Source organism: Vombatus ursinus, unplaced genomic scaffold, assembly GCF_900497805.2.
Source record: "Vombatus ursinus unplaced genomic scaffold, bare-nosed wombat genome assembly UNPS02001287.1, whole genome shotgun sequence".
In the NCBI taxonomy this organism is placed as follows: Eukaryota; Metazoa; Chordata; class Mammalia; order Diprotodontia; family Vombatidae; genus Vombatus; species Vombatus ursinus.
Genome location: NW_020941065.1, coordinates 6,882,785 through 6,910,534, shown reverse-complemented (window position 1 = coordinate 6,910,534; position 27,750 = coordinate 6,882,785). Strand labels below are relative to the sequence as shown.

Sequence of the window (27,750 nt, the reverse complement as noted above, 5' to 3'; positions counted from 1 at the left end):
CTCAATTCTGAGATTTTGGGCCTGTTCTTACCCCACGTTGACCCACGTAAGAGAGAATGAACCATTTTTTTAACGTCTCTTTCCTTTCTCCCCCCTCTTCTCCACCCCACCTCCCTACCATACGCTTGAACAACCTTGAGTTCAACGACTTTGTGGGATACAATAGGAGACAATTTCTTAACCTTGATGCAGGTTCATTTTGCTCTTTCAGGGTTTTCTCTTTACTATATGGTATTATTTTTAATAGCACCTTCTATATAACTGCCTTAGAGCCACAATTACCGTTAAAGAGGGAGACAAAGGAGCTTGGACAAGAGAGAAATGAAATGTTTCCAGGTGAGGTTTATTGGTAGGTAGTAAATAGGAAGGCATAAATGGTTCCTACTCGAAAAGGTCAGTGACATTGGAAAAGAAAAAGGAAAAAAAAAAAAGATTGCTACAAATGACACAAGTTTTCCCCACCCAAGGTGGTCAGCCAGGTCAACTTCTATATTAAAAAGACAGCAAAGTATCCTAGAATAGCAAATAAACCATGCTTTCCACAAGTCTCTCTTCTATCCATGTCTGGTACTATGCCTCCCAGAATCCCCTCCCCTTAACAGAAGCTGTCCCTTTAAGTAATCACTATGACCCCCTAAGCACCCCCAGGAATCTGGACCCCCTGACAGCAAGCAGTAATTACTAAATCCCCTTCTGGTAATCTGAGAAAGGTTTAATCAACTTTGTTGTCTCATTAATTGCGTGCTGCAACCTTTCCTTAATCAAAATGTATAAGGTGGTATTTTTTTTCTCCTCTGTCTATCCTCGTGTCTTTTCCTCCAGGGATATTAAAGCTGGAAACATTCTCCTAACAGAGCCAGGTCAGGTGAAGCTGGCTGATTTTGGATCTGCCTCAATAGCTTCTCCCGCCAACTCCTTTGTGGGGACCCCTTACTGGTGAGTAGTGCTGGCGAGCCCAGGACAGCCCAGGAATCCCATCAGTGAATGGAAAAGGCTCCATTTTTAAAAGCTGGGACTGTTGGGAATTTTGCTTAAAGGACAGGAGAAGAACCAGGGCATCAGCACCAGAGTAGGGAGGACAGCCCACGTGGTTCTAAATTGTTTAAACTAGAGGTCCAGCTAGGGACCACGCCTAGGTTTTTGGGTTTCCTTTTGAGTCAAAGGCTGTAGGTGGCTACAAGACGTTCTCTACTCCACCAAAAAGTACTTGCTCAGTGAAGGAACTCCGAGATCCTATTCCACTTGAGTTCTCTGACAGGATTTTTCTTCCTCCTAATCCCAACTTTCATAGGTCTCCTAGGCTATTCCTCTGTCTCCCATCACTTATAGACTAGAACTTGTATTCATCTTGAAAGATGATTGAGTGGAAAAATCACTTGTCTGATGAGGAACTGAGTCATCATTTGAATTTTCTGCTTATCTTAACATCAGTGAATTTCCACTGGTGCATCATACTGCACCAGACTCCGGACAAAATGAATTAATCACCTGAGCTCCTAGAGGGCAAAATTCCAGCCATCCAAGGAGAACGGAAATACACAAACATCTGTTACTAATGGTTCCTTGTTCATGATACTCTTAAAAGAGTTGATAGTACTCCTTGGTGTAGCATCATCAGCCATTTTATAAATTGTTGTTTATGTGTAGGGGAGAGAGATACATCCTTGAAGTCAGCAAGGCCTGGGTTCAAGACACATACTGGCTGTATAACCCTGGGCGAGTCACTTAATTTCTTCGTATGCCTAGGCAACTGTAGAGCAGGTGCATTGGTGAATGGAGTTTCCTCATCTGGAAGTTCCCTATATCTGGGAGTATGTTGGGACCAGCTCAAACTGTCTCACCGGAGACAACTGTGAAATTTTCTCAGTGACTTCAGAAGTCAGCAAATGCTACAAACCAGGGTTTGATTTATTGTTTTGTTGATTGTTTAGACCTAAGCAAATGATGGGGAAAATGTTAATTATGTAAAGTAAAAGTAAAAGGATGCAGTTGGAGAGCCAGTTGTTAAACATTTACCCCCAAGCTTCTGCTTTTATCAGTGTAATCAAAGGTCCCATCCCTATCCCTATGCTAACATTTGTATAAGAAAGGCATCATGGCCTAGTAGGTAAAGAGTTAGGTTCAAATCCTACCTCTGCTGGGTGACCCTGGGCAAGTCACTTAACCTCAGAGTGCTCTAGACACCTCTGTGACCTGTTGTAGAGCAGCTGCGTTTCCTCCTCTGGGAGTTCTCCATACCACTGAAACCACAGGTCCCATCCCTATCCCTTTTCCCTAGTGAAAGTATAGTATCATTCCAAAATTCAGGATTTGTCCACATATTTGAATAATAATAACATTCAGTATGGTTCAGGGGGAAAATTTTTCATTAAGTTTGATAATAATTGAAGGTAATTTTGTGAATACTCCTCGGGGAGGCATAATCTTTGCTCTCTGGTTCTCCATATTGCTTCTCTTCTGAACCCTGAATTGTGTGTATTTCTGATCCACAGGATGGCTCCAGAGGTCATCCTCGCTATGGATGAAGGACAGTACGATGGGAAAGTGGACGTCTGGTCTCTCGGGATCACGTGCATTGAGTTAGGTAAGTAGCAACTGTCCCATTTCTTGGCACAGAGGCCATATGCCATGGGGGTACATTTACTTTGCCTTTTTCTCTTGGGCTTCATGTATCAGAAGATTGCTTCCTTCTTTTATTCCTGTGACTGATTTAGATCAAGTTCCTAGCATATGGAGTTGGGAGGGACCTTAATGGTCATCTAGCTGACACTTCTTAAACCCAAATGGGGTCATGACCCACAGTTTAAGAAGCGCTAAAGGAGTTGCAGGTGGAAAAAGTTTAAGAAGCCTTAATCTAGACTGGCAGTTTTCAAACTCTTGGAGCTTAAGATACCTTTAACCTCTTTAAAATTATTAAGACGCTTCCGAAGAGCTTTTGTTTTTGTGGGTTCTACTTATTTCACTTACAGTATTAGAAATTAAAATATCTTAGTATTATTAGAAAACAGTGTTGATGCCTAGTCCCCAGATGATATTTAGAGAACCACTGACCTTACCAAACTCCCATCATTTTATAAATGTGAGCTTCAACCGTTGTTCACTCATGTCTGATGCTTCATGCCCCCATTTGGGGATTTCTTGGCAGAGATACTGGAGTGATTTGCCATTTCCTTCTCCAGCTCATTTTTACAGATGAGGAAACTGAGGCAAATAGGGTGATGTGATTTGCCCAGGGTCACACAGCTAGTAAGTGTCTGACACTGGATTTGAACCCAGGTCTTCCTGACTTCAGGCCCAGTGCTCTCTGCATTATGGCGCCTCCTAGCTGCCCTGTAGATGTGAGTACTGAGACCTAGAGCTTAAGGTCACTTTCCCAAGCTCCTACATGCTATGCCTGAAGCTAGAACCCTGATGCAATCCTGGCCTTTAGTCATGCCTCACTTGTATTTATTCTCACATTTTATCAGTAGGCAGCTGGGTGGTGCATTGGGTAGAGCCCTGGATTTGGGACTCAAAAAGACCTGAATTCAAGTCCTGGCTCATCTATGTGGCCCTGGACAAATCACTAAACCTGTCTCTGCTTCAGTTTCTTCATCTGCAAGATGGGGATAATTATAGCACACATTGTTGCTGTGAAGATCAAATGATTTATATAAAGTGTTTTGCAAACTTTCAAGCACTTTATAAATGCTATGTATTTTATTAGAAATAATAATAATCCAGGATCCTGCATAGCAGGACATTTTAAGGACACAAGTAACACTGTGTAAAGCACCATCGGCATCTATACCATATACCATATATGCCCAATGCGTCAGCAGCTACCTTAATTACCATTTCCCCAAATTCTCCCCTCCTGCCCAACTTTGCATTTAGGAAGTCAGCACAGAAGGAGTGCTCTTGACCCCAGCTAGTAACAAGCATTGGCTCAAAGAGACCTAATTTTGCCTCATGTTTACTTGTAACTATTACATTTTTATAGCGCCCTTTATTTTCTTTTTAAAATACCATCTTTGCTGAGATAAGAGACTGTCAGCATTTTTTTTAAAAACTGTCTAATTGGTTGGTTGATGCATTGGTTGGTTTTGTAGAAATTGTTTTCCTCTCCTTTATTCTTTGTTAGAAGGAAAAGGGAAAGGACAGCCATTTTGGGAAGTGAAGGTGACGTAAAACCAAATGACATCAGTAGGAAATTAGATTTTTTTTTAAAGAAAAAAAAGAACTATTTGTCTCTGTGACAGACACCTACTTAGTAGTTTGCTAGAACAAACAAATAGTTAAAACAATAGAAATGTAGAACAACAGACATACCAATGCATTATTGGGGGAGCTTTGAATCACTCCAATTCAGAAAAGGTGGTTGGAATTCTGTGTATAACATGACTAAAATATCTATAGGCTTTGACTCAGAGATCCTATTGCTAGGCACGTGCTCCTAGGAGGTCGTCGTTAAGAAGAAAGTCCCCATATACACTAGAATAGTCTTAGCAGCGCTTTTTGTTTTAGCAAATAAGTGGAAACAAGGTAGAAGCCCATCAGTTGGGCCATGGTGAAATCAATTGTGGTTCAGGAATAGCTAGACTATTGCTGTTCCGTTAGAATTGATGGACACAATGAACGCAGAGAAGCATGGAGAGACTTCGATGAAAGAGTACACAATTAATTAAGCAGAACCAAGAAAACAATATGCACAATGACCAAAACAATGAAATACAAGAACAACAACAAATCCACCTGATCTGAATATTGCAAAATTGTAAAGACCAAGCTTGGATCCCAAGAAGAAATACAAGAAGACACCTCCTTCCAACTTTGCCAAAGTGGAGGTCCGTGACTGTGGAACATTGCAAAAATGTCAAGTTTTAAAATACATCTTAATTGGTTTAATGATTTTTTTTTTCTCTTCTTTCTTATAAGGGATAGCAGAAGGAGAGTGAGAGAGAGAAAGAGGAGATACAGGACAAAATGTAGACAATGATAAAACCAAAGATAGAAATGAAAATCTGTTTTTAAAAGGAAGAAAACAAAAGTATATACCATGATAATAGCCAAGATGTCATATGTCATAGGAAGGGAGGGAAGGAAGAATTTGTTTCTAATGTTATCATATTGTATAAATATCAAATGTTATTTAAATTATTGTTATAAATAGTATTTTTTCTAATACTTTGACCTAATACTTTCCATTATCTGACCCTGTGAGGTTTTCTTTTTCTCACTTCTAAACTTTTTTGTTTTCTTCTGTGTATTTTTTATCTTTTATCGGTGTTAATATAGACACACACATATGGAGGAGGGAAGGAAGGAAAGAAGGGAACATATGAAATGCCACTATGTAACTTTGTAATCTGTAAAAATGCCACTTTTAACTTTTGCCTTCTCAATTTGCCCCTCTTTGGAGGGTAAGAGGCTCGTGGCAAAGAAATCTCCTCAAGGTTGGTGTTCTGTAAACACCTAGAGTTACTCAAATTAAAAACACTGTATTCCTTTCTCACTTCCTTCCCCTAATTCCAGAAAACAGAAATGACCATCTCTACGGTAATAGGGAAAGCTGCTACTTTTTTCAGGGGACTAATAGAAAATTTCACTAGCTCTTGGGGGATTTCCTGAGTGCTCATGTGGCTAAGGCAAAGGACAAACCACGTGAGCCACTGGGATCTTTTGGACCTCAAAGGAAAGTGAGGCAGGTCTCCATCACATTGGGTGAACCCTGTGTGGCAAACTTATGATAGAGCATGGATAGGTCAAAATCTGCATCGTTGGCGGCAATAATATCCAGATCAATGATATCACAGATCCAAAGGTATATTTTAGTTTGGGGATAGCTAAAGCGATTTTTAAAAATTATTTTTTATGGGGCATCTAGGTGGCGCAGTGGATAGAACACTGGCCCTGGAGTCAGGAGGACCTGAGTTCAAATCCAGCCTCAGAGACTTGACACTTACTAGCTGTGTGACTCTGGGCAAGTCACTTAACCTCAATTGCCTCACCAAAAAATATATATATATATATTCTTTACACACATAGACTTCAAAACAATTTAATTATTTAATTATATTTATTTTATTATAATTATAATTATTTAATTATATTACCAATTAAAGAAAATTTAGATACAATCCAACTTTTAAAAATTATCCTCCAATCCTTGTGAAAGGGTACAAAAACGCTATTAATTTCTTTTAATTGACCTTTCTTTAGTCAAAAATTTTCTTCCTTTTAATCTTCTGTCTTCACTCCCTAGTCTACCCAGTGGCATCCTCTGTCCACTTTCAGGTTTGGTTTTGTTTAAATGTTTTCCATTTGTTTTTCTTGGGCAGCTATATTCTTTGTGACAGTTCACGTTTGTTCATTGTACCATGTCAAAAAACCTGTCTGTGTTTGCACAATTACTTAAAACCATTTCAAAATTTAGAATGATTGGCCTGGGATAGGAGTATAAGTATCACTAGGTTCAACTTCTCCTCTCTCATTTTTTAAATTAATTTTTTCAACTAAAAACTATTTTCCCTCACCTCATCTCATTCTTACCTCTAACCCCACATTGAAATGAAAAAGAAAACCCTTGTAACAATTATACATAGTCAAGCAAGATAAATAACCTCATTGGCATTTGAAAAATGTATGCCTCATCCTGCATATTTGAAGGGAAGCGTTGAGCAGATTGCTTATTGTTATTCTAAATCATGTTGGTCTAAGAGGTGTTGAAAGAACTATGCTTGTGAAATCCCAAATCTTTAATATAATTCTAAGATAATATAAATGAGTGGAATGGAAAAGTAATTCATTTTTAACCTAAGAATATAACAGCAACATTTGAAATATATTTTCCTTGAAGAAAGTCCTGTTGGAATCTTTTTTTAAAGTTCAGAGAACAGAACAGAAAGAAGCCCAGACAAACAGGACAGCTTAGAAACCTACAGGTCAAACTTATGTACTTAAAAAGAAAAACAAATACTATGTAATAGTTATGAATTTTTATGTACAGTCTCATTCTGTTCTATGCATGTGGAAATGCCCATTTTATTTGATGTTTATTAAGTTCAGAATAAAGACAGTTTTTTAAAAGGATATATATGTATTTTTAGATATATATATACACATATATATACCTACACCCGTGTGTGTGTGTGTGTGTGTGTGTGTGTGTGTGTTTGTATGTGCATATATACATATACACCATTTTGGCATACCGAAATTTTGGCATTTAGGTATCTGGCATAAAGAAAAGAACCGAGATTACTGTTCCTTATAATTGAGTTGCATATTCCACTAGTCGATCATAAGCTCTTTGAGGGTGAGGACCATGTCATAATTAACTTGGTGTCTCTCTTGTCTTCCAGCACAGTCTTCTTAAGATTTTAGATTTGGAAGAGATTTTAGAGACTGTCTAATCTCTGTTTATAGATGAGGCCACTGACAATCAATGGCACTTGACCAAAGGGGCACCACGGGAATTCAAAACCCAGTCTTTTGACTCCAAATTTGGTGCTGTATAGTAGGTACTAAATAATTGATGGTTGAATAAAATAAAACCAAAGTGATTTGGTGCCTAAACTTTTATTATAAGCATTCTGACAGTTGTCTTTCTCAACTGTGTTATACGTTTACCCAGAAAGCAGAGCTTGATTTGATAACCTCTGAACCAAGATTGATGATGAGAAAGTGGTTCTGTATACAGAAACCAGCATCAAATGGATCAAGGTGGGGCAGGATGGGAATCCATCTATTATAGCGAGTAGACTCTAAATGCATGAAATGAAGCGTGCAGGCCAAGAGCCCTCTTTTCATTCTCACATTCATTTATTAATTAAAGAATTCTTTGCTGACCTCCTGTGCATGTGATTTTCTTCACTGTATAGGGTATTAAGGTATAAAGACAAACAAATGAAGATTGCATTAATTGTGATATTGTACTCTCAGGAAGCTTAAGAAGATCTCTAATATGTTGACTTAACCCTTTCCTCCCTCTGACCCTCTCGATCTGCTATTGTCCCTTTTGAACTTTTTTGTCTCCTATATATTTTAATTTTTTTCATGGTCTGTGAGTGTATGTATGTATGTATATGTGTATATATGGACATGTATATACATACATGTATATACACATGTATTGTGTATCTGTGTGTGTGTATATATGTGTGTGTGTGTGTATATATATATATATATATATATATTTTTTTTTTTTTTTTTGCATCTCCCTTGCTATCCTCTTAACTCACTCTCCCCAAATAGACAGCCCTCCCTCTTAACAAATAAGCAAAACACATCAATATTTTGGTCACAACTGACATGTATGTCTCATTCTGTGTCCTTAGTGTATCACCTGTATTCCAAGAAAGTATGAGATAGGTGGTGTTGATGATGATGGTGATGATGATGATGATGGTGGTGATCACATGTATCTAGAGCTTTTAGGTTTTCCAAGCTCTTTACATGTGTTAACTCATTGAATCTTCACAACAGCCCTAGGAAGTACATGCTTTCCCATTTGACAAATGAGGAAACTGAGGTTGAGGGGGCTTTAGTGACTTGCCCAGGGTCACACAACTAGTAAGTGTCTGCGGTGCAGGACTTGAATTCAGTTCTTCCTGACTCCAGGTCTCAGGCTTTATCCTCTGTGCCACCTAGCTGCCTCCTAAATTTAAAGAATTAGCAGGATTTAGCTAAATGGATAAAAGTATTTGAGCTGGAATAGGTGTCGTGAGCCCAAGAGTACTCCAACTTGATTCAGTGCTCAGGCATCCTGGAAGAATTTCTGTATAAGCAATGCATCGTCCTTGGATTGCTCTCTAAAATTCCATTCAGTGAGCGTTTATTAAGCACCTACTGTGTGTTAGGCACAGTGCTGTAAATTTTGTATGCTAAAACAAAAATGCCTTTCAGGAGCCTACATTCTATTCATGTACGGAAGTAAATGACATATATAAAGGAACCTCAAGAAGGAGAAAAGGCCAGTTACTAGAGAGATCAGGAAAGTCTTTCTACAGGAAAACAGCACCCAAGCTACACCTTGAATGAAGCTTGAGTTTCCACAAGAAGGAGGTAATGAGGGAGAAGAGTCTAGACATGGGGGTCCTCTTCTGCAAAGGAAGGAGACAGGAGGCCCGGGGTCTGAATTTAGAATTGCTGGCCCTGCCACAATAGGACCATGGTGTTGGAGATGTTGTGGAAGGAGCTCTGAGCTCGGAGTCAAAGGACCTGGGTTCAAATCCTGGATCTGCCATTTACTAGCTATGTGACCTTGGACAAGTCCCATCCCCTCTTATCTATAAAATGATGAGGTTAGAATCACCCAAGTTCTTAGAGTCTGAGATTTTTTTGTGTTATTTTGATAACTGTATTTCAGTATGTGGGTTTCTTTTGTGATCTTATCTATTTCATTTAGGCAGATGATGGTGTAGTGGATAGAGCACTGGGCCTGGAGTCAGGAAGACTCATCTTCCTGAGTTCAAATCTGGCCTCAGACACTTACTAGCTATGTGACCCTGGGCAAATCATTTAACCCTGTTTGCTTCAGTTTTCTCATCTGTAAAATAAGCCAGGGAAGGAAATGGTAAACCACTCCAGTATTTTTGCCAAGAAAACCCCAAAAGGGGTCACCAAGAGTCAGATACAACTGAAACAATTCAACTACCACAACGTATTTTATTTTATGCGTATAAAAACATTGCTCTGAGGAGTCCATAGACTTCACCAGCCAGCCAGATGGGTTCAGGACACAAAAGGTGAAGAGCCCCTTCCTCAGTGAGCTCTAAGGCCCCTTTCACTTGCAGATCTCCGATCCCTGGACAATTCAAAAGTAATAATAAAACTTTTCTCCTGGACTGAAATTAATCCCTTGAAAGGATCCCTTTCAGGGTCCATATCTTCCTCCATTAAGGTGACCAGCAGCTTCTCCTGAATGGCTGTCCTGGGCTGACCCAGGAGATTAAAATAAGTGGATTAAGTGCCATGACGACAGTAATGAGTTATTGATTTAGCAGCAATGCTCTGTTCCTACTTCCTCATCTCTTTCTCTCACTGGTCTCCTTCAAGAATGGTATTAGCACCCTTCTCTTGTCTCCTTCCAGCGGAACGGAAGCCCCCCCTTTTCAACATGAATGCTATGAGTGCCTTATATCACATAGCCCAGAATGACTCCCCGGTGTTACAGTCAAATGAATGGTAAGACCTCTAGTATTTTGTCCTGTTTTGTTTTCTTCACTGGATTTCTCTGAGACTCTCTTCGTCCAGGGGTCCCTTTCCATACCTTGTGAGTAAATATTTGATGTTAGTTCCACCAGATGCCAGTTTTCGAGAAGTCAAACAGTTGGCTGCTTTGTGGGTGTAAGTGACCTCAACAGACTCCTGAGTCCTAAGGGCCCTGCTCTTACCTGCTATTGCTCTGGCTCTGACTGTCCTGGGTTCCCGGTTGGTGTGCAGATAGTTAGTTGATTCTCTCCAGCAAAAGTGGCCCTAAAACCTCCTTCCACAATCTTGTGTTTCTCCACTCTCCCAATAGGGCTTCGTTTCTTATGTTAATAACCTCAGTCCCTTCCATTATAATTCGTGCTTACTTCAGGTTTCTGTAGTTGTAGGCATCTCCCATATCTTTTCTGTGCAAATGTGCGTATCCCTTGATTGTATCTTTACCGTACAGAGACTTCAAAGGGGTGAGAGCATACAGAAAGATATCGAGCGCTTGTATGGTCATCTCACCCTGAAGAAACACATAGAATTCTTATCATTTGTTCTGCTGTTGTGTCATATGGCGGATCTGGGACAGGGAGGGGACTGGGAACAGGACCTGGAAATTCCCTCTGTCGATGCATGTTGGCACCTTCTCTCCAGCTTAAGAGTCCTAGAGAGTTGCCTATTTCACTAAGAGAGTAAATGACTTGCCCAAGGGCCATATCATCAGTACATGTCAGAGGCAGCCCTTGAACCTGGCTCTTTCTTTATGATAAAATGATAGCAAACGTAAAACAGTTTGCCAACCTGAAAACAGTATGTAAATACACAGCTGTTGTTATTGTCATTATTCATGGCTTGGAGGGTAGCTCAAAATCCATTGCATGTTATAGTAGCTTTACTTAAAAGGAGTGAGACAGGATAGAAAAGGGCTGTGTATGTGTCCTCTGAATCACCCTCCCTGCTAAAAATGTAAGCGGTTCTGATCATTTCTCAGGCTGCGTAGACAGCACGTCCCATGTCCCACCTGACTTACCTTTGCATTCTTGGGAAAAGTACCTCCGTCGATGAGATCACAGGTCTCCGGAGGAGGTCTCACCATCAGCATCCAAAAGCCCAAAACAGTTTAACCCATGAACAGGTACTGAATTTATTCCTGATGTCCCTAAAACAAACCCTTTCCCCCCAAAAAATCCTTTCTTTAAAACCTGAAATTTCATTTGGATGCAGAGGAGTGTGTGGTATAGTGAAAAGAGCACGGGATTTAGAGTCAAAGGATTTGGATTTGAATCCTGGCTTTGTCACTGACTCCCTGTGTAACTTGGCAGGTCACTTCCCTCTCTGAGCCTTGGTTTCCTCAACTGTGAAATCAGGGAGTCTCAGCTAGTTGATACATAGGTCCTCTGGCCCTGCAATCTTTAAGTTAATCCAACATGCTTTATAGCTCCTGATTTTCTTTTTTGAATTGATTGCTTGATTGGTTGATTTTCTTTTATTTGTGTCCACAGGACAGAGTCATTTAGGGGATTTGTTGATTACTGCTTACAGAAAATACCTCAGGAAAGGCCAACATCAGTGGACCTGTTGCGGGTAATTTTCATGCTTTCATCTGAGGAGGGGTTGAAGTCATCCCATAGTAGAGCTTAATCACAAATCATTCCCATGGCCACTCACCCTGACAGAGTGACTATCTCCTCATTTAGGTAGGAGAAGTTGCAGGCACATAAACTGCAGTCTTAAGCTGTATAGGCTTTGTTTTGGCAATACAGTGATTTTTGCTATGGGGGTGGGGAGTGGGGATGAGGGATAAAAGTCATTAATAAGAAAAATTCCTGGTACTTATTAACATATTAATATGTTTCCCACAACCATTAATTGCTCTGACTTTGAGCTACTTTATCCCTGACCAAAGACTTTTCAGGAGCACAAAATATTAATCAAGTACTTAAAAGCATTATTGAAAGACTTAGCATCGTGGCGGTTGGACTTCCTTCAAAATACTGCATAAAACCATGATTTCCTCAACATCATTCTCTCTACTGATGGAGATTGCAACCCATCTATAGACTGCCCCCCAAAAAAGATTTCCTCATGGCCAACATAGTGATGAGCCTCTGAGAACATAGTCTGATTGGTTGCCAGATGACACAATCCATCACCAGGCCTTTACCCAAAGTCCTACCCAAATTTGGTAGGCCTTTCTGGAGTCTTTTCTCCACCAACATGACTGTCAAGACCACAGGGTCACCTTCATACCACACTGGCTGTATTTTATACAGTTCATGAGTAATGTTGGTGGCCAGTACTGCTAATGTATTACTTTAGTCAGTCAACATTTATAGAGCACATATTACCATCCAGGACCCTCAGCTAAGCACTGAGGACACCAGGAAAGGCAAAAATAGGGTCCTTGCCCTCAAGGAATTCCCATTCTAATGGGAGAGACAGCATGAAAAAAGCCAGGTACATAGAAGATACATAGAGAGTGGAGGCTAAGGAATCTCAGGATGAAGCCACAGGCAGCTTAGGGAGCCAGGAAAAACCACCAGAAAAAGGTAAGATTTGAGTTGAGTCTTAAAGAAAGCCAGGGAAATGGAGATCAAGGAAGCACATGAGGTAGGGTTTTTGCTCAGCTCTTCTGGACTCCACGGCCAACGCTCCCTCTATTCACTGTGCCACCTATATAGAGACTTAGAAAACAAATCCAATAAGCAGGAACAGGGGAGCGTTTTGGCACACTTCGGTGGATGCCCAGAAAACTCACCAACCAACTTAGACTTATAAAGGCTATGTGTAAAGATGAAGGCAAGAGAAAGTAAACTAGAATGAATACAAAAGATGGTCCTGGAAGAACAGTCAAGAATGTTCAACTCAAAATAAGCCAGATCTGGCAAGGAAAGCCAAACCATCAGCTTAACAAAAAGTGATGTTGTTGGGGAATGGGAGAAGGAAGATGAAAGCAAAGCTATGAGCACGGCTTAGGGTGAATGGGGTTATAAACTAACAACAGAAGGTGGAGTTCTCTTAATTCTCATTTTGTTTCTGTTTTCTCTGCCAAGAGAAACTGGAAATGACTAGATAAAAATGGTCAGCAGGGAGGTGATCCCCTAAATTAGTAAGGAGATAGTAGTAACAGAACCTACTCTCTGACCCTCATGAATTCAAATCACTAGGCTCAAATGAATGACATTGTCAGTAACTGGCAGCTGGGACTGCTGAACCACAGACAGTTATAGTTCTAAGGTCATGGAAAACAGGAAAGGGGCCATAGGCCTAGCTGTGAGCAAACATCCTTATCTTCAAAAAAGGGAAGCAGATAGAATCCAGAAAACTGTAGGCCAGTGAACTTGACCTTGATTCTAGCACATACTATTAAAGAGATGGTTAGTGAACGTCTTGATAAGGAAGCAACAATCACAAAGAATTATTATGACTTTGTCAAGAAGAGATATCACTCCAGGCTGATCTTGTTTCCTTGTCTGAGAAGGTTAACAAACCCAGGAGGCTGCTGTAAATAAGTCTACCTACATATTAACTAAGCATTTGATAATATATCTCATGCTGTTATTGGAAAAGATTCAGAAATGTGGGCTACATGATAGTATAATTATGTGGATTCCAAACTGAATGAATGGCTGGTCCCAAAGGTTGGTCATGAGGAGTTCCATGTCACTATGGAAGGGAGATGTCTACAGGAGCAACCCAGAGAATTGTGTTCATCCTGTGCTGTTCGATGTATTGATCATGTCTTGAATAAAGGCAGATATAGCACAATGAACATGTTTTCAGTTGTCACCAAGCTAGGAAGTAGAGCTGGCATACTGGATGACAGAGATAGGAGCTAAATGAGTCACCAGGATGGCACAACAGCCTCAAGAAAGCTAATGCAATCTTGGGCTACAAAGGCAGATGTACCAAAATAGGGAAGTGGTGGTTCTGCTCTCCTCTGCCCTGGCCAGCTCATATCTGGCCCATTATGTCATATGTTAAAAGGGCCATTGGTAAGATAGCAAGTGTTCAGTGTAGAGCAGCCGGCACGACGGTGGGCTTTTTGTCCTTACCATATCAGGACAGGTTGAAGGAACTGAGGATGTTTAGCTGGGAGAGGAGAAGACTTGTACGTGCGTAACAACTGTCCTCAATTATTTGAAAGGCTGTTTTGTGCAAGAGATTAGAGGGCAGACCCAGAAGCAGTGACTGAGAGTTGCAAAGAGGCATATCCAGACCTGATGTTGGGGAAAAGCTTCCTCACAAATAGAGCTTTCCCATAGTGGAATGGGCTGCCATGGCAGCTGGTCGATTTCCCCTTCTTGGAGGTCTTCAAGCAAAGGCTGGATGACTACCTGTTGGATATGCTGAAGAAGGGATTCCTTTTCAGATCTGAGTTGCACTCAGTGACCACTGAGGTCCCTTCCTACTCCCAATTCTGTGGTGTTGGGTAAACAAGGGTCTGTGCCGGTTTTCGGAGAAAGATTGTTACAAACCAGCAACATTAGGGGAGCCTTCATGGAGGAGGTAGCTCCAAGTTTGTCTTCAAAGGATGGGCAGGAAAGGGAGGGAGCTAGTAAAAACAGCTCAGAAAGACTTCAGCACTCTGATTAATGCAATGACATTGCATTAATTCACAAAGTATGTTACCCACCTCTTGACAGAGGGGTGGTGGCCTCAAGACGCAGAAATAAGATACACATCTTTGGCAATGGGGGAATTTGTTTGCTTGATTATGCATATTTGTTACATGGGTTTAGTTTTTCTTTTTTTTCTTTTTTTTTTTCCTTACTGGGAAGATAGGAGGATAGGGATAAGGTAGCAAAAGAAAGAAAAGAAAAGAAAAGAAAAGAAACATCATTGAGGCATCTTTTTTTAAATTTCAGAGAACAGAAGGAAGATCAGAAAGAACCATAGATAATCAGGACAGCTTTGAAAGTTATAGCCTGAACCCAATTGTATATTTAAAAGGAAAACCAACCCATATATAATAAAGAACTTCACTTTCTTGTAAAATCTACTTTTTCTGTTCTGCCATGCATATGGAAATACCCATTTCATTTGGTGTTTCTTAAGTGGAGAATAAAAATAAAAATTTAAAAAGTAAGAGAGTATAAGAGAATTATTGTACAATGAGTCAAGGGTCAATCTATTTAGGTTAAATGTGTAAATCACATTAATCTCTTATAGAAAATTGCAATTTAATGAGATATAATTATTAGCCAGCGTCTTTTTCTTTTTTCAGCCAGCCTCTTCTTAAGGTTTTTTATCATGCCTTTGTGTTCAATATGCCCAGAATCTCCCTTCTTTCCCATTTTGTTCTGTCAAAGGGTGTGCACAGTCCAATGGCTTTTGGAGGATAGTTCCAAAATGCTTTCCAGGATGGTATGGCTAAATCCCAGCTCTACCAACAGAGCATTGGTCTTGCACTCTCTTTCTAGGAAAAGTTAAAATTTTAACTTGGATAGGATCTTAAAGTTCCATTAAAGTCCTTCTCATAGACATTATCATGGGGTAGAGATGACCCAAGTTTCTCAAACACTACCCCATCGGAACACAAGTTCCAGCAGGTCCTACTAAGCTTGATTGTCTTTGGGTCCAAGTCTGCCAGTCTATCATCTTAGGAACTAGCACAGCTCCATTCAGAGAGGCACATCACTAAAAGATTGGCTGCCACATGAGATTTGGGAGTATTGGAAGAAGAGAAAGGAAGCTCATGAAACTGTCTGTTGAGGCCTTGCCTGTCTGTATGGGTTTTGATCCACATTGGTGGAAGAGTTGTCCAAGCTGATGCAAACACGGATCTTTGGATGTGCTGACTCTTCCCATCCCTTAGTCCTGGCACAATACTGGAACATAATAGGCACTTGATAAATGTTTGTTGGCTGCAGCGATTCATTAGGGGGTATTTATCCATAGTGTTATCTATTTTCCGTGATAATTCAGAAACCAACATTCTGTATCTACTTGTTGGTTTGGGTACTGATCGAAGAAAAAAATAATCCTGCTGTGTAACCTTTGACTTAAGGCTGCTTTCCCACTCATCACAAGGCATTTTCAACTATGCTTATGATCATTTCCTGCTTTTGCACATCAGAAACAAAAAATGCATCTGCCATTTTTTGGGGGGGAGGGATAGCCATTTACTCTCAAAATAGCTTTTAATTATGCCCTATTGTTGGCCTTCTGATTAATGTGCAAGTCAGAATCTACATCTATCTTCATATGGGGATGGCCCATGTGCACATACACATTAATGGGTATACCCAAAGCTTTGCTCTTTAGCTCTTCATTTTTCTGTATCATCATGCTACAGTTAGCTAAAATGTTTATTTCATGACTTCACTGATGTCATTCAGGTGTTTTTTTAAGTGTATTTTTTTTTATGAAGTATTTCATCTGTGCCAGGCACTGTGCTAAGGACTGGAGATAGGAAAAGAGGCAAAAGGCAGTCCCTACCCTGAAGGATATTATGGTCTAATAGGGGTCAACATGCAAACAATTATGTACAGACTATAGACAAGATAAATTACATAAAATCAGCAGATGGAAGGGAGCAGCATTAAGGAAGATTGGGAAAGGCTTCTTCATGTGGCCCAGAAGCCCTTCTGTTCTTTTTCTGAAGACACAGCAGGGTCAGTGAATCTGATGATATTTTAGGTCACAACTGTAGAACTGATGGATTATTTTTATGATACATATTAAGGCTTCTTAGTTAGTACACTAGAAAGACTTCATTGTACGTTGCCTCCTCAGCTTTCCTCACACTAAAGCTAACTTTTACTGACCCATTTTGTCTCTGGGTAGCTTCCTGCATCTCACCTATTTTTACTCTGAAGTCACTGGCCTTGGAAAACAAGAGTTATTAGCAGGGCTCTTACACAATTCTCTCTCAGTGCCATCAAATAAATGTAGCATGCCAGAATTCGTCCTTCCCCTCTGCCTGTTGGTAGCATGTAGGCCTCTAGTTGAGGTGTTTAGTTTTCAGTCCAAGGGTCTTAATTTGGTATTTTCGTTTCTTGAACCTTCAGTTCAATTAACTGATTTTTTTTTTGAGCACCTGCTATGCTCAAAGTACTGTGCCAGCCATCACAGAAGATGCAAAGATGAGGAAGACACAGCACCCCATCCTCAGAGAGTCTGTGATCTGGTGGGGAATAACTCAAGTACAGGGTGAAATGACTTTCCCAGGGTCACCCAACTAGTAAGTGTCTGAGGCCAGATTTGAACTCAGGGGAATGAGTCTTCCTGACTCTAGGCCTGGTGCTTTATGCACTATGGCTCCACCTAGCTGTCCCAATGAATCTCTAGGACAGGTGTGGGGAACCTGAGGCCTCTAGGTCCTCAAGTGCAGCCCTAGGATTGAATCCAATTTGTTCTGTGAAGGTTCCCCACCCCAGCTCTAAGACGTGAGAATTAAATCAAATTGGAAGAAAGATGACTCCTGACTTTCAGACCTGGGATAATGCTGACACTAGCAGCCAAAATCTGGAAGTTAGGAAGAGAGAGAAAGATTTGAACAGAAGGGTGATGGGGGGCGGGGAGTATGTTGAGTTTATGGTGCCAGGGCAATTTCTAAGAACACTTAACCTTCAGGTACTAAATCAAAAAGGGAAGTGCAACCTGTATCAACCTCAGTTTTCTTACCCGTAAAATGGGGGTAATAATAGCACCTAACTCACTGGGCCGTTGTGAGGAATAAATGGAATCACACGGGTCATGCGCTTTGTGAACGTTTAACATCCTGTGTAAAGGTTAGGTATTAGTATTGGGAAAGAAGCCACAGAGGATTTTCAGAGCAGAAAGGAGTAACATTGGGAGGGCCTGTCAGTCGGCTGTCATCTAAAGGGGAGTGGGAATGATGAAAATAAAAAAAGGTGTATTACGTTGGTTGTCAGAAAAGTACCTCTTTTCCTCGAGGCCTATCCTTGTTCTGTGTTTTCAGACAAGGAAGGCGGGAGGAAAAAGGTTTCCCACCTTACAGAGTGCCCATCTTTTTGGCCCCACTGTGGTTCCTCGGTGGGATTAAATTAACCTTAGTTGTTTTAACCTAAATCCTAGAACAGGAGTCCCACATGGTTTTGGAGGAGAAGAAGAAAATAATCCTCATTAACATTTGGGTTTTGCATTCTGGGTGGGGGGATAAAATCTAGTTGCAAAAACCCACCCATCTGCCTTAAGGAACTATGTTTATTTTCTATGCACACATGATAGAGATTGCCAAATGTTCCACGACCACCCATCTCTGCTTCTTTTTATCCTTCATTCAGCATGACTTTGTACGCCGAGATCGGCCACTGCGGGTCCTAATTGACCTCATACAGAGGACAAAAGATGCCGTTCGTGAGCTGGATAACTTGCAGTATCGGAAAATGAAGAAAATCCTTTTCCAAGAAACCCGGAATGGACCCTTAAATGAGTCACAGGAAGATGAAGAAGTAGGTTCACCCTGGGGGTGGGGATGGGGATGGGTACAAAGCTTTGGCTCATCACAGGTTGGACCAGGAGAAGAGACTTTCTCTGATTTACACTTGTCTCCAATTTGTTTTTTAACATCAGTTATGACCCTTCCAAATGGAGAGGGAATCCATCTTAGTCTGTGATCCATGGGATCCTGGCTTTAGAATTGGAAAGGACCTCAGACGCCATTTCTTCCAACATCATCATCATCATCATCGCTAACATTTATGTAGTGCTCTAAGGTTTGCAAAATGATTTGCATTGACATCCCTGTGAGATCACTGATCACATTACCCCCATTTAACATGGGAGGAAATTAAACCTGGCAGGGCTTAAGCAACTTGTCCAGGGGTCATAGCTAGAGTGTCCAAGGCAAGATTCAAACTCGGATCTTCCTAATGCCAAGTCCGCTATGTCACTGCCTCATTTCGAAGTTGAGGACAATGAGATGGAGGGAAGGGAAGTAACTTTCCCTAGATCACCCAGGTAGTGAGCATCTGAACTGGAATGCTAGAGATGGAATTCTTTCCACTCTCCCATGCTGCCTCCTATTGGTACAGAAATATAATTCAGAAAACTATGCTAGGCCCTAAAATCAATGAGAAGTGTTTGTTATGTTCCTGTGTGTATAATTCACTTCACACATCACCCATAGTAAATATTGAAGGCCAGGCCAGCTTCCTCCTTGGACCAATCATACTTCCAACTGGTCTTCCATTTCTTCTGGTTGTAGCTCAGTTCAGTAAATGTCTGCTTAGTCTGCTTAAATGTTCAACTTAGTAAATGTCTGCTCTAATCAGTGGGATTTCAGCCAGATGGAAGAGGGAGGTTCGGCCAGCCTTGGAATCTAGAAGTCCTGGATTCAAGCTCTGTCCCCGACACATGCTCACTCTATGACCCAGGGCAAGTCACTAGAGTCTCTGTGATCCCAAGCAACCTCCTACAGTGGTGAAATCACAGGTCCCAAACTCATCGGTCAACCAGCATCTGTGAAGCCCTTAGCGTCTGCCGGGCATCTGTGTTAAGCACTAGATATTCAAAAAAAAAAAATGCAAAAAGCATCCCTGCCCTCTAGGAACTGGGATTCTAATGGCGGAGACAATGTCCACATAAATTTAGATAAAGGGTAGAGATAGAGAGATAGAAAAAGATGATAGATATGTTGTCGTCATCCAGCTTCAGTTATGTCCAACTCTTTGTGACCCCATCGGGGGTTTTCTCAGCAGAAATACTGGAGTACTTTGCCATTTCCTTCTCCAACCCATTTTACAGATAAGGAAATGGAGGCAAACAGGGTTAAGTGACTCGTCTAGGGTCACCCAGCTTGTAAGTGTCTGAGGCTGGATTTCAACTCAAGCCCAGCAGTCTATCCACTGCACCACCTTGCTGCTGAGAGACAGACACAGACAGACATATGCAGTGCTTTAAGATATAAACAGAGTAGATGGAAAGTAAATTTTTAAAGAATTGTAAGAAATTTATAAAGTATTGTGCTGCAAGTCTGAAGAGAAGAATAATATAAGACACTCTTCCTCCTCTCAAGAAGTTTCTAGTCTAATACAGGGAAATCAACATGTACACAAATGACTAGGCTACAAGGATAGATAGGATAAATGCATGGGCTAAGTACAAGCAGAGTGAGTGATGTGAGGAACAAGGAGGCAGAGGACACTTATAATCATGGCATGGAGTTTTGTTCTGAATGAGATACTGTTAGAACTGCAAAGCAGAGGTTAGTAACCTGGGAACTGCCATCTTGGTTTTAAAAGATAGGTAGATAGATATAGAGATACATACATACATATATATATCATATATATATATGTATGTATAGATATACACTCACACATTAATCATTGTATTTTAATTTAACTGGTTTCTGTTTTAATCCTTTGTGGTATCTTTTTTGCCTTTAATAGGCTTTACCAGAGTGCCAAAGCAATACATGACACAATAAAAGCCTAAGAACCCTTCATCTGAGTGAAACATAGGAAAAATAAATCTAATGGAAAATCATAATGGATAGAACACTGGACCTAGAATCTGGAAGGTCTAAATTTAAATCCAGCCTCAGACACGTTGTAGCTGTGTGGCCCTGGCCAAGTCACTTAACCTCTTTATACCCCAGCTTCCTCAACTCTAACATGGGGGTGATAATAGGACTTATATCCCAGGGTTGTTGTGAGGATCAAATGAGATACTATTTGTAAAGGGCTTAGCACAGTGCCTGGCACATAGGAGGCACTTATTAATAAATGCTTATTTCTTTCCCTTTCTTTTTCACTCTTGTAGACTATCCATATTTATCCATTCCAATGATTTCCATTGCTATGAGTGATCAGCAGATGAATGGAGTAAAACTACACCAAATTGGCCTCTGTAACTAGCTTTATTTGAAGTTGTCTCTAGAGAGAGCAGGATAGGGAAGCTACCTGTGCTTTCATTGGTATAGGGAACACCCAGGTGAGGAAACCCTCTCTGCTAATGCAGGTAGAGCCTTTTCCATGCTGCTCAGTCTTAGAGACTTGCCTAAGGCCAGTTTGGGTCAGAGGCAGGACCCAGATCCTCCTGGATGCAGGGTCTGCTCGCTATCTACCATGCAACACTGCCTGTTATTAAAGTGGCATTGATGGACAGCAAATGAGATAATATACATAAAGCCCTTTGCAAACTTCAAAGTGCTATATAAGCATTAGCTATTGTTACTATTTAATTCAGGAGAAGGTCTTAACTTTTCTGTGCCCTGGACCCCTATGGCAAACTGGGGAAATGTGGGGACCCCTTCTCAGAATGACTTTTTTTTATGCTTAAAATATACAGCATTACAAAGAAAATCAATTGAATTGAAAATCGTTATATATTCATATATATGTATGTGTGTATGTGTATACATATATATATATATTTTAAACAAGGTCAGGGGCCCCAGTTAAGAACCCCTTAAATTGGGTCATTTAAAGTTTCTCATAATGTCTTTCACCAGAACACATTCCAGATTAAAGGACAAATTGTATGTCAGCATAATTTAGCTCCTCTTTGCTTTGAGGAATGAAGAATGCTAATATTCCTTAGAGGTGAAAGAGGTGGGAAAAGAGGCGTGGTCTGGTGGCCAAGAAGCCCAGGTTCAGATTTTCCTCCTGACACTTGCTGCTTTTGTCACTCTCTGGGCCTCAGTTTTCACCTGTCTGGGCCTCGGTTTTCTCATCTGCAAAACAGATGAGTTGGATGATGTGGCTTAAGAGGTCCCTTCTAGCTTTAAATCTGGGATCCACTTCCATCTAGGGTGGGAGGCAGTGGGAGACATGACAGAATTGCCTGATGTGTAACAAATGGTTCAATCCCTTGTTCAGGATGAGAGGATGAATATTTTCGCTTAGAGAGGATCCTCCTTCTCTCTCTTGAATGTTCAGTTTCCTTTCCCTGCTAAAGAAACACACTCACACACTCATACACACACACACTCACATGCATACACACACACACACTCATACATACATACACACACTCACACACTCATACACACACACTCATACACTCACTCATACATACACACACTCACACACTCATACATACACACACACTCACACACTCATACACACACACTCACACACTCATACATACACACACTCACACACTCATACACACATACACACACACTCACACACACACACACACACACACACTCACGCACTCCTCCCTTTAACATTACCACCCCTCAGGGGACTTGAAACTTGGGATCCATCTTCTTCTCCTCCCTCTGACCCATCAGCCACTTCCAATCAGCTGCTAAGCCCAGTTAAGTATACTTCCAGAATATATCTCTCATCCATCCTTATCTTTTTGTTCCTTCTACCAGCCCCTTAATCCACAGCCTGTTTAGGTTTCAGCTGAACTCTTACCATGAATCACCTCTTAACTGAGTTTCCTTGCCTCTAAGCTTTCCCCGTTCCGACCCACCCTCTGTACTAGGCAGCTTGTGTATTGTGCATTAAGGTTTGCAAAGCATTTTATTTCATTTGGTCCTCGTAACAACCCTGGGTGGTAGATGCTATTATCATTACCCCATTTTACAGATCAGGAACCCAAGCCCAGAGAGGTTAAATGTTCAGGGTCATGCAATTTGTAGGTATATATGGCAGGATTTTAATTCAGGTCTTCCTAACTCCAAGTCCATCACTCTATGTGCTGTACCTCCTGTTGCCTCTACAAGAGTGAGCACCTTAATGAATGTCTCATCATGGCACACCTTTGTTTAAAGTCCCGCTGCTTTCCCATTGCCTACCAGGAAAATCCAGAGTCTTCATTCTGGCATTCATGGTCCTCCGTGGTCTGGCCACAGCTGATTTTTCCAGCCTTATTTCATGGTACTTTCTTTTACACACACCCCCTCCTCCAGTTTTACTCTACTCATCCATCTCTCCTAAATTCACCCTACCATGTCCCAGGCCTGAGCTTACACAGTGCCTAGCCTTGCATTGTAATCCTTCCAAGTCCTTGAAGCATAGCTCAGTAGTCATACCCTTGGCCAGGGGTGGGAAACCTGAGACCTGGAGGCGACGTGGAAGTCTTCCCTCCTTCATCCCTGATCTCTCACAGAAATGAAATGCATAGGAAAGGTACAAAGGACTAATGCATAGTGGAACTTGTTTGTGTACCTGCCATCTTGCTCCTCCTACACGTTCTAAGTGGGGAGTGACTTTTTTATTTATCTTAGTGACTCCCACAACATCTTACACAAAGCAGGTAATCAGTCAGCCAGCATTCATGAAGAGCCTCACATCTGCCCGGGCCCTGGGGATACAGGTGGTAAGAGGGAAACCCTCCCTGCCTGCAGGGAGCTGCCTTCTATCAAAGGAGGCAGCAAGCCCCGGGAGAAGTAAGTACAAAAGAATCACAGTATAATATCAAGAGAAGGGGAGAGACCCCAGCAGCTGAGGGGTAGGAGATAGTGTTTGAGTTCAGCTTTGATGGAAATGACAACCTAAGAAGCAAAGAGCCAGAGAGAGCACAGGCCAGGCACGGAGAACAGTGTGGACAAAGACATGGAGAAGAAAGATGAGGTGGTGGGTCTGAGATCCATCAGGAAGGCCAGTTTAACCAGTGCAAGGGATAGGTGGATAGATGGATGGATGGATAGACTGACAGATAAGGCAGACAGATAAATAGTTGGTAGAAAGACATGGATAGATAGATGATAGATAAGAGAAATAAATAGATGATAGACAGATGAGAGATAGACAGTGAGATACATGATAAACTGATAGATGACAGACAAATGGATGGACAATTAGAATGGTGGATGGATCATATATTAAGCATATTTTATGTTCTTGGTACTAAAGATAAAAACACGTAAAAGAAATCATCTATACTTAATAAGATTTTTTTTTTTTTTTGTTAATAGACAGAGCAATGGACATGGAGTCAAGTTTTGACTCAGACACTTAATAGCCCCTAGGAAAGTCACTTTACCTCTGTGTGCCTCAGTTTCTACATCTGTGAAATGGAGCTGAGAGTATTTACACTATCAGGGTTGTGGTATAGAAAGACAAGACTTCTTTAAATCTCAGAGCCCTCTACTAACGTAAGCTCTTGTTATTAATGTTGTAAATTAATTTTTCATTGTTGAAGTCAGCCAGTATTTCATGCAGAAGAAGCTCTAGGAGTACCCCATGCCTAAAGTTCTCCCTTTTCCTTCCCTTCCATTTGAAGCCTTCCTTTCCTTGAGGCATCGCTTGTAGTTTTAAGTCAACTGGGTGGCACACTGGCTAAAGCGCTGGGCCTGGAGTCAGGAGAACCTGAGTTCAAATCCAGCTTCAGACACATGCTAACTGTGTGACCCTGGGTAGGTCATTTAATTGCTGTCAGCCTCAGTTTCCTCAAATGTAAAACGTGGGTAATATTAGCACCCACTGAAGAGATATTTGTAAAGCATTCTGCAAACCTTACATCGCTATAGAAATGGTAGCTATCGTTGTTGTTGGCTATTATAATTGTCCAGTCCCTGAAAGCTCTTCTTAGGCCACTTCAGGGGTCCCAAAGGATCTACAGGCCTCATCACAAACCTCTTGGTGGGTCGTTTCAGTCGGCCTCGAAGGTTTCCTTTTACAGGCCTGGCCTCATTTGCTTTCCTGGTCTCTGTGAGACAACTGAGCGTGGAAAGGGAAAGCCCTGGGCTCGCAGCTCTTAGAACCTTACGACCCATGTCCAGAGCAGCCTCTGGGGAAGACAGACAAGTGGATCCGAGATGCCTGGAGATGGTGAGGCAGTGAGGCCACTACATAAAAAGTTTTATCTTTGCAGATTTGGCAGAAAATCCACTTGACGCTGCAGAACTGAGTGGGTTTAATAGCTCAGTCAATGGATTGTCGCCTTGCTCTCTGGTCTTCTTTTTTTTTTCTTTTAACCCCATGCCCCATTTTTATAGGACAGTGAACATGGAACGAGCCTGAGCATAAACATGGACAGCCTGGGCAGCAATCACTCCATTCCGAGCATGTCTGTGAGCACGAGCAGTCAGAGCAGCAGTGTTAACAGCATGCAGGAAGTGCTGGATGAGAGCAGCTCAGACCTGGTCATGACGCACGACGACGAAGGCACTGTCAATTCCACGTCCTCTGCCGTGCACAAGAAGGTAGGTAGTGGGCTGCGCTCCACGGCTCCCTCCAGAGCCCATCCTGGGAGAGGGTAGCTCAAGCCCCTGGGCATCTCTGCTTGAGTTTCCTCCACAGTACTCTTGAAGTCAAAGTAAGTGGTAGCATCTGGTGAACTTCCTTAGGCTGGATGACAATGTGTGGTGCCAGCTCTTTCTACAAAGACTTCCCCATCTTCTCCACTTGCTTCTTACGATGTCTCTTAGTTACGGGCCTCCCTCTTTCCAACCTCACCCAACTAACTGGCGATCCTTGCCTAAAACATTAGCTCTAATACTGTAGGCCTTAAACTCTTCCCGAATAAACGCCATCCATTGGCCAAAGACCAACAAGTTGATCGCTCCCTGGAGGTAAGACTCAAACAAGAAAGCAGAGAACGAGTAGCTTAGTATCAGGATGACTGAGATTGTCCTCAGAGAACTTGTTTCCTCCTACTGTTTCTGGCTCTTCCCTCTGGGGCCAAACAACTTGCTTAATTCCCCTTCCAGAGGAGACACCTTCAGGCACTTGAAACTCCTTCTTAAGGTCCTCTTACTACCACTCCTAGACGTTTCTCCACCAGCCTAAACATCCCCAGTTTCATCAAAGATCATTCCTCATATCTAGTGTCCAGGCCATTTAGTGCCCTTACTAAAATGTGACCTCCAGAAGTGAACATTTCTCCAGGTGGGAGCTAACTGTGGTTACCAGAGAGTATCCAGACACTAATCTCTCCTGCTAGGCCTGGACACTAGGCCTCCACTAGTGCCACCTGAGATTGCATTAGCCTTTGTGGCTCCTGTATAACACTATTGTTGACCCATGGATGTTGCAGGCTTTTAAACCCCCCAGGTCTTTCTCAGACAAACTATGTTGTAGTCATGCTTCCCACCATTTTGTACTTATGACCTTGATTTTTATAACCCAAGAATAAAACTTTCCTTTTTTGTAAGGGAGGAGGGGGAGATTTGTTCTATTACTGCCAATTAACATCTCACTTATAAATTTAGTTTCAAAAAGTTGACTGGGGCACTGAGAATTTAAGTGGCTAGTAGGTATTAGGATCAAGGCCTTCCTGACTCCAAGGCTAGACCTCTAGTCATTACATCGTTCTGCCTATCAAGACTAGACTTTTAACACTATTAAATTCCATCTTACTAAACTTGGCCCCCAATATTCTAGCCCAGGGCTGGGGAACCTGTGGCCTCAAGGCCACGGGTTCCTTACTTCTGTCTAGCCTATCAAGATCCATGTTTCACATCCTGACTTAATTATTCAGATCCCTGAGACTCTGCAGTAGAGACTTTTTTCCAAACTGATATCAAACCATTAGTCAATATTCTATGTCTAGTTACTCGTCCATTTCTGAATCTACTGAATTATAGTATTGTTTGCTTAAATTCAATTAAAACAGACATTTATTAAGTGCCTACTATGTGTCAGGCACTAGGAATACAAAAACAAAATCAGTACAGCCCCTGTCCTCAAGGAGCCTTTATTCTCGTGGGGAACGTGTATATAATAACTAAATACGAGATCTACAAAAGGTAAATAACAAAGGGAGAGGGGACAATCAGGAAAGTCCTTAAATGTCCCTCCATCTTTTCTACAAGAAAAGCCTGATAGACTGGGGGGGGGGGGGGTAAAAAAAAAACTAAACTTTGTTTGGCCAAATCTAAGAAATGTGTACACCAAAATTGTTATGGGGGCATCTTTTATGATAGCAAAAAAAATGGAAACAAAGTGGGTGCCCAAGTGACTGAAGAATGTCCAAACAGATTGCAACATACAGATGCACTCTAGGAAACCATGAATATCAGGAATTCAAAGGAACATGGGAAGACTTGTATGAAATGATGCACTGTGATGAAAAGAGAATCAAGAAAGCATTTAGTGAAAATGAAAAGGCACTAAATTCTGATCAATTGCAATGAGTGATATTGGCCTTTGATAGTGAATCACACCTCCCTATTCTCAGTAGAGAGGAGGGATGATGCTATTGGCACTGAATGTTGCCAACACTGAGATATGGCTGCTTTGTTGACCAGTTTTGCTTCCTCTTTTTTTTCTTTGTTACAAAGAAGTCAGTAAGGAACAGGTATATCAGGAAATGACTGTGGTGTTTTTAAGAAAATGATACATAAAAAAAGAAATGAAAATAAATCTAGACAAACTATATACATCATTTTCATGAGCCAATACTTTATTAACCCCATCAAAAAATACATAAATACATAAATAAGGTTGGTCTCCCATGACCTTGATGAAACTATGTTGATTTTTTGTGATGATCCTCAACTATCCCTTCAATAATACGTTCTAGCATTTTGCCAAGAGTCAAAGTCAAGCTCACAGGACTCAACATGCAGGCTCCATTCTCTTCCCTTTAAAAAAAAAATCGGGTCATTTGCCTTTCCCTGGCCTTGAAGTGTCTCTCTCCTTCTCCACAATCTTTTAGACAGTGACAATCATGGCTCAGCCTTCACTTCTACCAGGT

The 27,750-nt window shown here is 41.3% G+C and overlaps 1 protein-coding gene across 8 annotated transcripts in view; it reads left to right on the top strand.

The window, feature by feature from the left end:
- The window catches only part of TAOK3 (TAO kinase 3), a 240,464-nt gene that overhangs the window by 136,568 nt on the left and 76,146 nt on the right, over positions 1-27,750 (top strand). For all 8 annotated transcript variants that reach the window (XM_027863638.1, XM_027863620.1, XM_027863643.1 and 5 more), the window contains 6 exons: positions 823-936; positions 2,493-2,584; positions 10,074-10,167; positions 11,682-11,763; positions 18,432-18,599; positions 25,049-25,255. In XM_027863638.1, coding sequence (XP_027719439.1) covers positions 823-936; positions 2,493-2,584; positions 10,074-10,167; positions 11,682-11,763; positions 18,432-18,599; positions 25,049-25,255 — 757 coding nt within the window. The remainder of the gene's footprint in view (positions 1-822; positions 937-2,492; positions 2,585-10,073; positions 10,168-11,681; positions 11,764-18,431; positions 18,600-25,048; positions 25,256-27,750) is intronic.